The 12,500-nt window shown below is 42.2% G+C and overlaps 2 protein-coding genes across 4 annotated transcripts in view; one reads left to right on the forward strand and one right to left on the reverse strand.

The window, feature by feature from the left end:
* Positions 1–444, forward strand: part of MED21 (mediator complex subunit 21) — a 3,849-nt gene extending 3,405 nt beyond the window's left edge. The window contains exon 4 of the mRNA XM_085863153.1: positions 1–444. This exon is cut by the window's left edge and continues 32 nt beyond it. Coding sequence (XP_085719279.1) covers positions 1–172 — 172 coding nt within the window. The 3' untranslated portion in view covers positions 173–444.
* Positions 445–2,740: 2,296 nt separating this feature from the next.
* RUVBL2 (RuvB like AAA ATPase 2) overlaps positions 2,741–12,500 on the reverse strand; it is a 35,354-nt gene continuing 25,594 nt past the window's right edge. For all 3 annotated transcript variants that reach the window (XM_085863151.1, XM_085863150.1, XM_085863152.1), the window contains 3 exons: positions 11,310–11,439; positions 2,851–2,965; positions 2,741–2,768 (listed from right to left, as the gene is read on the reverse strand). In XM_085863151.1, coding sequence (XP_085719277.1) covers positions 2,743–2,768; positions 2,851–2,965; positions 11,310–11,439 — 271 coding nt within the window. In that variant the 3' untranslated portion in view covers positions 2,741–2,742. The remainder of the gene's footprint in view (positions 2,769–2,850; positions 2,966–11,309; positions 11,440–12,500) is intronic.

A 12,500-nucleotide genomic window follows, 5' to 3' on the forward strand; every position in this document is an offset into this window, starting at 1 on the left:
CCTGGCGGCCGGACAAGAACTGGCTGCGATTGTGGCTCAGGGTGAAGCGCTCCTATCAGCCATACAAGCTGCTCTGGCAGACCTCGCTCTATCCCAGCTTGGGACGCACGGTGCCGAGGAGAGAATAAGTGAGGGAGAAAAAAAAGAAGAGGGAGAGAAAGAGAGGGAATGATTGCAGAACCTCGAGTGGTCCAGGGACTGCTTGGATTCAGGGGAGAGAAAACGACATTTGATATAAAATGATGAAATCAAAGCCGAGAGGGTAAATTGGAAAACGTGAGGTGGCTTGTAAGGCACGAGAATAAAGTGGTGAGCAAACACGGGTGGTTAAAATAGGTTAAATGTTTGCGAGATGCTACTGGAACATTTCAGTGGCGCCGCCAAAGCCTGTTGTGAATGTAGAATAAAAATATTTTGTGACAATAAAATACTTTTTATTTTAAATTTCCTCCCTCTTTGGCTCGTTCTTATTTTCAGTTTATCATCTGTCGTGCCAGGGTGTGGGGTGGCAGGATAGCTTCAAGGTACGTTGTTTATAGCTGCGTCGACATTCAAACCCGTGCAGCCTGGGTTTTAATGCTGACCAAGCTGTAAACTGTCTTTCTGGTGTTTCGTATTCAGGACGAGATGTCAATGTGCGTCATCCATCGGACGGACACGAAGCCAGAGTACCCTTCTGCAGGCACTTGCCCTTGGTGGACCTTAAAGATCGTAGTGTGCCTCGGAGTAGGCCTGAACAAATTACAAATTATTAGACTGACTGACTCCTGGGAAGGCAATGGCAAACCACCAGCACAATCTTTGCCCAGGAACTGCTATGGCAGTTTCGAAGTTCTGTCAAGAGTGGTGCATTTGATTGATCGATTTGCCTGTGTATACTCCAAACAACAACAAAAATAACTGGAACAGCATTCGGTGGAGCGCATACCTCCGCCAGGCTGATTAGTTTACGTCTTGTATCCTACTGAAAGGCCGGATCTGGATTCAGACCTGAACCAAAATCGAATCGGCTTGTTCTCGCCACCAAACCAACTCATCCACCCAGTTTTATCATTCGTCCACAACTTTTTGAAATATCATGCTATATATCATTTTTGGCCACATCTCAATGGTGAAGAATCGCTTTAAAAAATTCTTGTATCCGGATCTGGATTTGGATCTCAAACAAAATCGAATCAATTCGTCCTCGTCACACACCCAAACTGTCCAAGTTTTGTCCAAATCCGTCCACAACTTTTTGAGATATCCTACTCACAAACAGGAGTGAATGCATAACCTTCATCCACAACACCCATAAAAGACATAAAAACAGCCATAAAAGGCTTTGTTGGGGAAGGGAAGCAAGTTCAACAATATTTTGGAATGTAATGGAAAATGATTAGTTGCATAAAAAAAACTATAACGCCACTGACGTCGCGACGTCGACAGATATGCCTCCACCCACATTATTGTTGAAGGTTTTTATGTTTAAAAAATATGGCTGCTGAACCACACGACTGATGACGTCATCAATTTCATTTGCCCCATACAATTTATCCCCAGATGACCCTCAAAAATTTTCATACTGATCATATAAAGCATTCAATTATGACATCATAACGAAGCCCCCGATGACATCATCAAAAAAATCACTTATTTCCCAGGGGGAGTACTTGACGTGGCAAGTTTCAATTTTTTCCATGGAGTGGTTTCAGAGATACAGAGGTCCAATTTTTTCCCCTTTTTTTCAACATGGCTGCCACACAACGTGACCGATGATGCCATATTTATCATTAAAACATTCTACACGAGTAGTCGCACCTATGGTGAAAATTTTGAGTCTATCGGATAAGCGGTTACAGCGAAAATTAGAAGACAGACGAACGTATGGAAACCCAAAAACATAATGCCTCCAACGCCTTCGTCAGCGGAGGCATGAGGATGCAATCACCAGATTAACATTGTACACGATCGAGAATTTTTTTTTTCAAAAGCCAATAGTACAAGTGTTCTTTAATACTCAGCCCATGTGACCAAGACTCCACCCACCCCTCCTGTTTTCTCCCATTCTGTTCTGGTTGCAACATTTGATTATTGATGGTTCAAAGGTGGATCAGGAAGGACCATGGCAACGGAGTTATTACGGGTCGAGGGTTTGGAGTACAAAAAAATCTGTCCAATTTGTCTTTGCTATAAAACATGTGCTTGGTCAAGATGTTTTGATTTGCATTTGAATATTAATTCAGCAAAATAACCATCCTTTTGTGCACAAAAAAAGTTGAATTTGGATGCAACTCCCACCCCATTCACTACCCTTTCTTCCGACCTCCTTAGTTTTAGTTCACCTCCCCTTCACATTTTTTTTTCTTTTCCTCTATCTCCATGTGAAGATCTGTATGCAAAATATTTTTTATTTTTCCCAAGCTGCATGGAACTCAGTCCAGAACATTGCAAATAGCCCGTTTGTGCAATTAAATGATTGGTTTTTGCTTCGATTTTTTTTCCCCCAAAACGTCAATGCAGCAAACGGTTGTATTTATTGCACCCTTCTCAATCAAAATTGTGACACGAGGGGAAAAAAGAAGAAAAACAAGCAAATTTTATTCAATACAATAATCACAAACCATTGGTGTAAATGTTTATCCCTCTGCCCTCCCTCCCTCAAAACCCCACCCGCACCTCATCCCCCCACCGGCACGAGGTTAGCGTGAGCCACACCATCCACAGTGAAACCCCAATGGCCGGTTAGCGTTGCACTTCCTTTCAGGACACCTCCATGCTTTCGGGTTCTGTCGGGTACAAATAGGTGCGTTAGTAGATCAATGGTATGTGCATGCTGCTGAAGTTTCAGTGCCCAAGTGTCAAACTTACTCATTTCGTTGAAGAGAAAAGCATCCTGATACTCTTTCATGTACATCGTCGAACGTGCCTCGTCCAGGAAGAGGGAGTACACACGTTTTATGTCGGGAACCTGAACCTCCGTGCCCTGAAACGACAACGATGCAAATACATTACACCCCGGAGATACCAAAGAGTGCAGCGAAACATTTCTCAAATTGTCTTAAACAACTCGACAGTTTCTGGTGCCTGCTTCCCAAAAACAGTATGGTGGGACTCTCCAAAAATGTTTTTTAGTCCTTGCCCATTTAGTTGTGCCTTCTGTTTATCCCATGGGAGAAAGTACAATTTAAATTGGACAAATTTCTGCAGCCAAATGCATGAAATCCACAGGATGTCGAATTTGGTATGCTAACCTACTGTGGGAAGCAAGAAGCTGATGTTTCAGGCGTTAACCCTCGGAGCAAAAAGAGCATGGTGATGCTCGACATCAATGCTGAAGAGCACACACACGTCATTGTTGTTTCCAAATGACGCGGAGTACAGCAAGCAACAGAAACAATAAGCTGCTTCACTCAAGGGAGGAATACAGTAGCCATGTCTGATAATAATTAGGAGCGTCCACTCCGCGTCTAGGAAATCGAAGGTTAAAACCCCAGCCGAGCCTACTTGCTTGCCATTTTAGCATTTAAAAGGTTAAGAGCAAGGACAATCCCATAAGTTCGTATCTGTGGGGAGGCGGAAATTCCTCCTTTGATAACATATAAACTAGAACGGCACTCTTCGATGTCACGTCGTCAACCGATATGCCTCCGCCCACATTATTACATCATTAGGCCTAAACATACTTGTACAAAGTTTGATTTAAATCCCTTCAGCTGTTCTCAAGTGTCACATTTTTATCTGACTTGACCTCTTGACCCAAAAATCTCATTGCATCATTATACAGGGTGGGACATTTATATCTGCCACATTTGTCATCACATTTTGGCCAAAAGCAGTAAGGGACGTAGCTAATATTTTTTCCCCAGTGTTGCAGGTGATGCCTGTAACTTTTGAATGATGGAACACTATGACCGACAGATGAGAATTCACCTGCATGTATCGAAGAATTGAAGGCAAACATCACTGCAACCATCCACACTATTGCTTAACATTACATGCAGTTAGGAACAATATGCTGATTCCTGAATGCAACAATTCCAAAAGGGCCCATTTGTCAGATGTCATTTTTAAGTGACTGTGTTATGTCTCAGCATAATCTGATATGTGTGCTTTCCAACCATGTGCTATACACAGTATTTGTGATGTTCATTAATTTTTTTAAAGCACCAATAAATGTGTCACATATAAATGCCCCACCCTGTACATACTTGCTCAAGTTTGGTCAAAATCCAATCACTGGTTCACAAGTTAGCACGGCAACAGAATTTTAACCTAACATGACTGCTGATCGTGGACTCCAAAATACAATCAGTTTACCTTTGCATCATTATACATACTTCTACCAATTTGACTTGGATCCCTTAAACCGTTCTTAAGTTATCACGATAATGAAAACCACGGATGGACGGACGGACAACCCAAAAACATAATGCCTCCGGTGACTTCATCGGCAGAGTCATGAAAAAAGGCTGGACAATCTCAAATCGTGGTTAGTTTGGTTAGTTGTACTATTTCCTGGTATACTCTAAAAATGACAAGATTCTGCCATGTCACTCATGCCGGGTGGAACTGCCCACAGCACTTTGCTTGGGCCATTATGTGGTGTCCACCCAGCAAAGTGCTTGTGAAGATTGATCCCCATCAGTGGCCCAACTGGTCCTTCACAATCACCACCAGACTGGCATTTCAGCAGGTCTTCACTCCAAGACCACCATACCTTTCCACCAGCATTCCCACCATGCATAATTGATGACCGAGCTGCTGTGAATTTCTGTTATCTGCCTGTTTGCCCATCTGTTCATACTAACATATTGTTGTAGATTTCCACCCGTTCGGCGTGCGCATGACCTTTTCAGCCCAATCCAGGCCGCACGTCCACCGAACGCGACAATCTAGTCGTAGCTTCCGGACAAACGCCAAAACCCAGCTACGGGTGTTTTTAATACACCATAAACCAGCCAATTCTTCTGTCCACGCTACAGGATCAATCGCCGAATTATCGATATACGTAACTATTCGCGTGGACAGAAATACCGGGAGTTTATACCTCGATGGGACTTGCACGAAAACGAGCCGCTTAAGCAGCTCATTCTGTATGCGAATGCCGAGCGGTTTTATATCGCCAAGTCCCGTCGGACCAGATGTCCGTTGTAGAGGAAATGGTGGCAAAATCTGCATCTCAAATGCAGTCAGATATCAAGAAAATGAAGAAGAAACTATGGCCACCACAACCTGACGAGCTGACAGCTGACTATATGGAACTCCCTGAATCTCTGATAATATTCTTTAAATTTCTACTGATTGGGGATGCACAAGAGTCAGTGACAGGTTTCAATTCACTTGAAGACCGACTGATTCAGTCAATAGGTCAGGACTTTGTGTATGCAGTTAGCGGAGGTGCCATAATACCAGCAAAACATATATTGCTGCCATGGAGTGTGAAATCTCTGACAGGAAATGTTGAACTAATTCAAATGCTCAACCGCCTCGGCCATGGAATGTTTCACTCCAAACTGGTTGAGTTGGATACAAACTTGTGTCTTCAGAAGCAAGCAATGATGGCAGACAATGATGTGATTTTGCCTACAAATGTCCATACAAACATTCCCACAACACTAGCCTTTGATAACATTGATCGCCTTGAAGAAACTCTCAGTGGTGGGGGTACATCACATCGAGTCAACGGGATCATTATACAACCACAAGCCACAACTGCTCCACTCATGAAGGTATTGCCTAAGTTAATACTGAGCAAGAAGTGCAGTACAACTCCAGTTCATCTGGAAATTCCTGACTATAATGCAAGGGAAAGGATTGGTCCCCCAGTATCCAAGTTAGTTGCCTTGAACTTCCAATCTGTCATTCAAGATGCACACCTCCCTAAACTGCTGTGATCAAAAGTGAGGCAAATGAACACCAGTGATCAAACCTTCAGCTCATGGACAGGTTTCAAAATGCAGGCCCGTGATCATAGAGATGTCCAGAAAGACACAGTGGGATATCTACCTACAATCAATGCACCAGCGACACAACTGCCAACAGTTCACAAAGTCCTAAAGCAAGCACTGAATATCCAGAAGACGTTGGACCTCACCAAGATTGTGTGTGTTTTTGATCAGGCCTTATATGCCAAGGCAGCAGAAATCACATGAAAGCGTGAAGAAATGAACCAGAACATCGTTCTTCGGATGGGGGCATTCCATACAACAATATGCAATCTCTTATCTATCATAGGTAAAGGATTTTGCTCAGCTGGTTTGCGTGACATATCAATGGAATCTGGAATCATAGCAGAGGGTTCAGTGAATACAGTTCTTGAAGGACGTAACTAAAATCGTGGAGTCCGTCTCTGTAAATTGATGTATGAAGCACTGCTCAGTTTCTCCATCTGGCTCAAAGAATACCAGTCTTGACGATTTGCCACATCTGGCTGGAATGATCACAGCTCTGGAATCACTTCAGGAAAATGTAAGCAATGAAACCATGGATACGTTCTGGCTGATGCATCATGTATTCGAGTATTCAATCTGTTCGACAAATATCTTAACCATCTCTGGTTCAGCAATGGTCAGTTGGCCACATTCTGGATGTCTTTTGTTGATATGGTAGAGAACCTGCTTGTGCTGATTAGGTCATCAAGAGAGGGGAATTGGATGCTACATCTATCAACCATCGGGTCAATGATCCCCTGGTGTTTCGCTTATGACAAACAAAATTACTCCAGGTATTTATCAATATACTACTGCCAAATGACCACACTCCAGGAGACACATCCAAATGTATACGATCATTTCCAGCACAATGGAGGATTTTCTGTACAATTGGGCGATCATAACCCATTTGGTCGTATTGTCGTGGATCAAATGATAGAGGAGACTGTCAACAAAGATACCCAGACAGCAGGAGGAACGAAAGGATTTAGTCTCAGAGCTGGGGCAGTCAGCAAGTACAACATCAATGCAGAGTATAGGAGCCTATGTCTGAAACAACTTCGAAACATGACACAAGTGGGTAACTCAGAACTGAGTCATGAAGATCTTACTCCTTCAAGAATAGAGAATGACGAGAAAGCAGTCCAGTCACTGGATGGAATGGAAATGATGGAAAACAACTGGATGAATCCATTTGGTAGTGAACCAACGGAACTGGTTAGCCTATCGACAGGTGCTGCAGCACCACCAGATGTTGTCAATGACCTTCTCACAGCTCAGCAAAAAGGTGTGACAGCGTACACAACATTCCAGGAGTGTAGACCATGATTGAACAGACCATGATTGGATTCTTTGATAAAATACCAAAATTGCAGCTGAAAACATTCGCAAGCATCAAACAGAAGATGACGAAGAAGACATCAAACAAGGAGGTGATCCTAAAGACTGACCATAAACTTTTCGGGCACATGCTCTTGGTTGCATCGAGTCAGAAAATTGAAACGAAGGAGGTGCTGCAGTATCCCCTGGGTCCTCTTCCATGGTCACTTGCCAACTGTGATGGAACTATAAAGAAGACAAATAAGGCTGCTCTGGCCAGGAAACTTGAGGCTAATGTATCTTCAGCTGAGGAAATCATGCAACCTTCAGCTTCTATCATCGACGGAATGAGCCTAATCCAGAAAACCAATGGAGACCACATGACCTTTGATGAACTAGCTGATCAGGTACTTGCCAATGTTATGAGAGCCGCTGGATCCAGTCAGCGTGTGGATGCTGTGTTTGATGTATATAAACAGCTATCAATAAAAGATCCAGAGCGAACCACTAGAGGGTTTGACACTGGCATTAGATTCACTATCATAATATCAGGTCACAAAATCCAACAATGGCGACGGCTTCTATGTTGTGGTGCCAGTAAGACGAAGTTGATCCAATTCATTGTGGAACAATGGCAGGAACCCCATAGGCGTCAGAAACTTGAAGAGAAGACGATGTATGTTACCAGTGGTGAAACATGTACAAAGATTACCTGTGATGAAGCTGTTGAAGTTGTTGAACTTAAAACATCACAAGAGGAAGCAGACACACGTATCCTGCTTCATGCCAAGCATGCATCATCCGGTGTCTCATCGATTGCCATCATTGCAGAGGATACAGACATCCTCAAACTCTCTCTGGCATTCCATGAAACTATCAGCTGCAACATCTTCATCAAACGTAGCACTAAAAACCACACCCGATTTATAGATGTTAGCAAAGTGGCTACATCACTTGGCAAACAGGTCTGTAACTCTCTGATTGGAATGCATGCATTCACTGGCTGTGATACAGTCAGTGCATTCAGTGGTCGTGGAAAAGTTATAGCTATGATGTACTCAAAGGAAACACCCGATTTCAGCAAGCATTCACAAAACTTGGAGAGAATTGGACCATATCATCTGAACTCCAAGACTGCCTTGAAGAATTTGTTTGCAGATTGTATACTCCTCAGTCTGATATTCTTTATGTGAATGAGATGCGCTATCTGTTATTCCAAACAAAGGCAGGGAATGTGGAGTCAGGACAATTGCCACCATGTAAGGACTGTCTGAAGATGCACACCATCCATGCCAACTATATCAATCAGCAATCTGGCACCGTAGCCTGAAAGTTAGCCCAAACATTCCCAGCCCATTGGACTGCACTGGTTGGATTCTTGGTGACCAAATTCAGCTCCAAATCAACTGGATGAATGGATCTCCTGCTCCTGATGTGGTTCTTGAGTTCATGTCCTGCAAATGCAAGCATGTCTGTAGCCTCCCAGATTGTCAGTGCATGGAAAATGGATTGAATTGTAACGATGCCTGTACCTTACAGTCCTGTGATGACATGAGGTATGACGACGACATCATCAGGGATGAGGGACAAATGGATGAAGTATCTGATGAGGAAGGACAGAGTGATAATGTGACCGTTTTTACAGCCATTTTTCCCTGCTGTGCAGGGGTTGGGCTTTTTCTTGAAGAAATGTTTTTTATGGCCAGATGCCCTTGCTGACGCCAACCCTGGTCGCCTCTTACGACACACAGGGATATGGTACACCTGTTCTAACTGGGGCATACACCGGGACCAGTACACTGGTACTCATTTCGCCGACCTCGGAAGGATGACAGGCTGAGTCAACCCCCTGGTGTTAATTCAGCAGCCGACAGGGCTTGAACTCAGGACCCTGGGATCCCAAGCTGCCACCCTAACCACTAAGCCAACACCAGGCTTGACAGAGTGATAATGATATTAGTTATTAGTGCTGAGATTTGAACAATATGCAACGATGTTTGCAGATTTTGTTTTCTTGTGTAAATATCTATCTATAATTCCAGCAATGTGTGTGTGTGTGTGTGTGTGTGTGTGTGTGTGTGTGTGTGTGTGTGTGTGTCGTGTGTGTGTGTGTGTGTGTGTGTGTGTGTGTGTGTGTGTGTGTGTGTGTGTGTGTGTCTGTGACCGCCGTTTCTCGACAACCACGGGTCCGATCAAATTGAAACTTTCCAGGTATATTGCTGGGGCCCTGTGGATGTGCCTTTTCAAGGTTTGATATTAATCGGACAAGTGGTTCCCAAGTTATGGCCATTTATTTACCAAACCAATGACAAGACACGTTATTGCGTGGGCGTGGCCGATATGGAAGGGAAGCTCAGTTGCATTCCCCATTATGGGTTACAACGTACGGGCTTCCGGAGAGTGATGACTTCGTGTATTCTAATAATTTCTCGATTTCTTATGCGCATTTATAGATAAACACAATGCCCCAAGTTATGATCGTTTTCATATTAGATGGTGCATAAATTTCGGTATATCAGAGTGAGCTGGTGTGCTCCGAACCAGGAAGTAATTTTTTTTTTTCTTCTCTTCTCTTTTTTCCTTGCGATGACATTGCGAAAAGGCAAAATACGTTGGCGCTGATTGAATATTTGGGCATTAAAACTAAATTGCAAACAATTGTAACTGCGAATAATATGCGAACTTCCGGGCCACGCACGTACGGGCACGCGAGAGCGAAGAAACGGCCTGTGTGGTTGTTGTTTGTTGCTCGTGGTTTGAATATTTATATATATATATATATATATTTTTTTTTTTTTTTTTTTTTTTACGGGCACGTACTAGTAGAGCAAATTAGACTAAAACATGAACTATGATACATACCCAGTATATACATTTTATTTGGAGTTCCCTGTTCACTATCAGAATGACCAGCTGACAGTTTGCATTATCACAAGTTTGTAAATGTATATTTTTTTGGAATCTGTGTGAGCAATATTCACATCAAAGTAATGCATATCAGCAGTACTATAAACGGATATGCAATACTAAGTCCAGAATAATTTCCAAAATTGTTTTTGTCTATGTAACTTGTTTACGATTTGTGGGTTTGAAAAAGCTATGATTTTGTTTTTGTCAAGTAATGTATTTAAAAAGTACTTCATAATATTGAGCATGTCCAAACACACCTAATTGATAAATTAATGCACAATTTTTCCGTTTCTAGTAACTGTATTGATTGTATTGACTTAATAATATGTAAATGAGTTTCAACAGTTTAGGTGATTGTTACGTTTTTTACAAAAAGACCACCCATGCATTCAAGCTGGTATAATGACACTAAGCTACTCTACACAGAGGTCTATCATGCTGTTTTGTGTCCCAGACACATATACCTATTTAATAAACCCAAAAGTGTTACCTGCCCTCAGATGACACCAATTCATGAAAATCAGGGGTCTGGCCCATGGACGAAGAGAGTAAACCACCAGTTCGGCTCATCCGCTCATCATCGGTGTTAACAGACCTCGACACGACAATATAGATTGTGTTCGGAAATGCAAAGCAAGAGTTGTAAATATCCTTCCCATGTACCTTTTCTCAAGACTGCGTGGGGAAAAGTGTTCTATAAAGTCTCTAGTTTTCTCCGCCACTGGAGGTGGAAGGAGGTTATGTTTTCACCCCTTTGTCTGTCTGTTTGTGCGCAGGATATCTCAAAAAGTTGTGGACGGATTCGGCCAAAATTTGGTGAACATGTTGGGTGTATGACAAGCATGAATTGATTCGATTTTGGTGAAGATCCGAATCCAGATCCGGAAACGAGAATTATTTCATTTCTAAAGTGATTCTTCACCTTTGAGAGATTGGGCTAAAAACGATATATCGCACGATATTTCAAAAATGTATTGGGCCAGATATGTTCTCGTGGATCAGGCATTGCATGGCAGAGGTATGCGTTCTTCCAAGTACTCTTCTCGTTTGCTTTTGCATTGCATTCTTAATCTTATTCTTAATATTCACTCTGAAATGAACCGCACTCGATCATAGTAATAAGAGGGTTAAAACGAAATAAGTTAGCAAGGTCAAGTGCTGTACAACCTTGCGCTTCCGGCAGACGAGATTGGCAGCGGTGATAAGCTGCATGGCATAGCGCAAAGACGTTTCCGCGCCAATTTTGGTGAGCACGGTTAGAGCGGCTTCACACATCTCCACATCTTCCTCCTCACACCTGCAAGGGGAGAACCATTAAAGGTTAAAACAAGAAAATATGTGACATGAATATGCCTCCGCCCATATTACATGTCAACCCACAGTTATGTTTGATATATATATATATATATATATATATATATATATATATATATATATATATATATATATATATATATATATATATATACATACATATACATATATGTATATATATATATATATATATATATATATATATATATATATATATATATATATATATATATATATATATATATATATATATATATATATATATATATATATATATATATATATATATATATATATATATGTGTATGTATATATATATATATATATATATATATATATATATATATATATATATATATATATATATATATATATATATATATATATATATATATATATATATATATATACATACATATACATATACATATTGTTATGGTTGTGGAAATTCGCAAACCACCATTCAGGTTCCGTAGGTGAGATATCTCTTAAGTACATGTGTAGTTAGCCCCAAACCCGTTGTTTAGAGGGAATAAATGTGATTCATTCGGGCTGCAACGCTTTGAGATAGCCGTTTTTCTGTTCTATCTTTATTTTGAACCAACCGCGCTCCAACCATCACACAACAACAACGCCAACAGCCACGATCTTTACCTTCACAACTCGCTCCCACATCATCGCATCATGCCATTCCGAAACGCACCATGACCAATAAACCACCACCATAAACCCTCCACCACCTTCACCTCTCTCCTGCTGCGGCCATTCCCGCACCACTTGTGGGCGCCGAGCGTCGGGCTGTCCTGGCCTCGTACAGGGCGCGCGCTGAGCCGCGGGTACAAAGAGCGGCCTTTCCGAGGGGAAGTAGGATCAGGAATGATACACGCCCACTTCCGATCCGTCCAATCATTAAGCGCGGGGCGATTTGGCCCCGCCTCCAGGCGCGTCGGAGTAGAATCGATATATGCAAATTTGAGGATCAGGGGAGGTTCACGCCCACTTTTCCTCCGTCCAATGGGCAAGTGTGGCTCCGCCCCCGAGCTC

Source organism: Eptatretus burgeri, chromosome 17, assembly GCF_056783735.1.
Source record: "Eptatretus burgeri isolate ZD-2024b chromosome 17, Ebu_testis_v1, whole genome shotgun sequence".
In the NCBI taxonomy this organism is placed as follows: domain Eukaryota; kingdom Metazoa; phylum Chordata; class Myxini; order Myxiniformes; family Myxinidae; genus Eptatretus; species Eptatretus burgeri.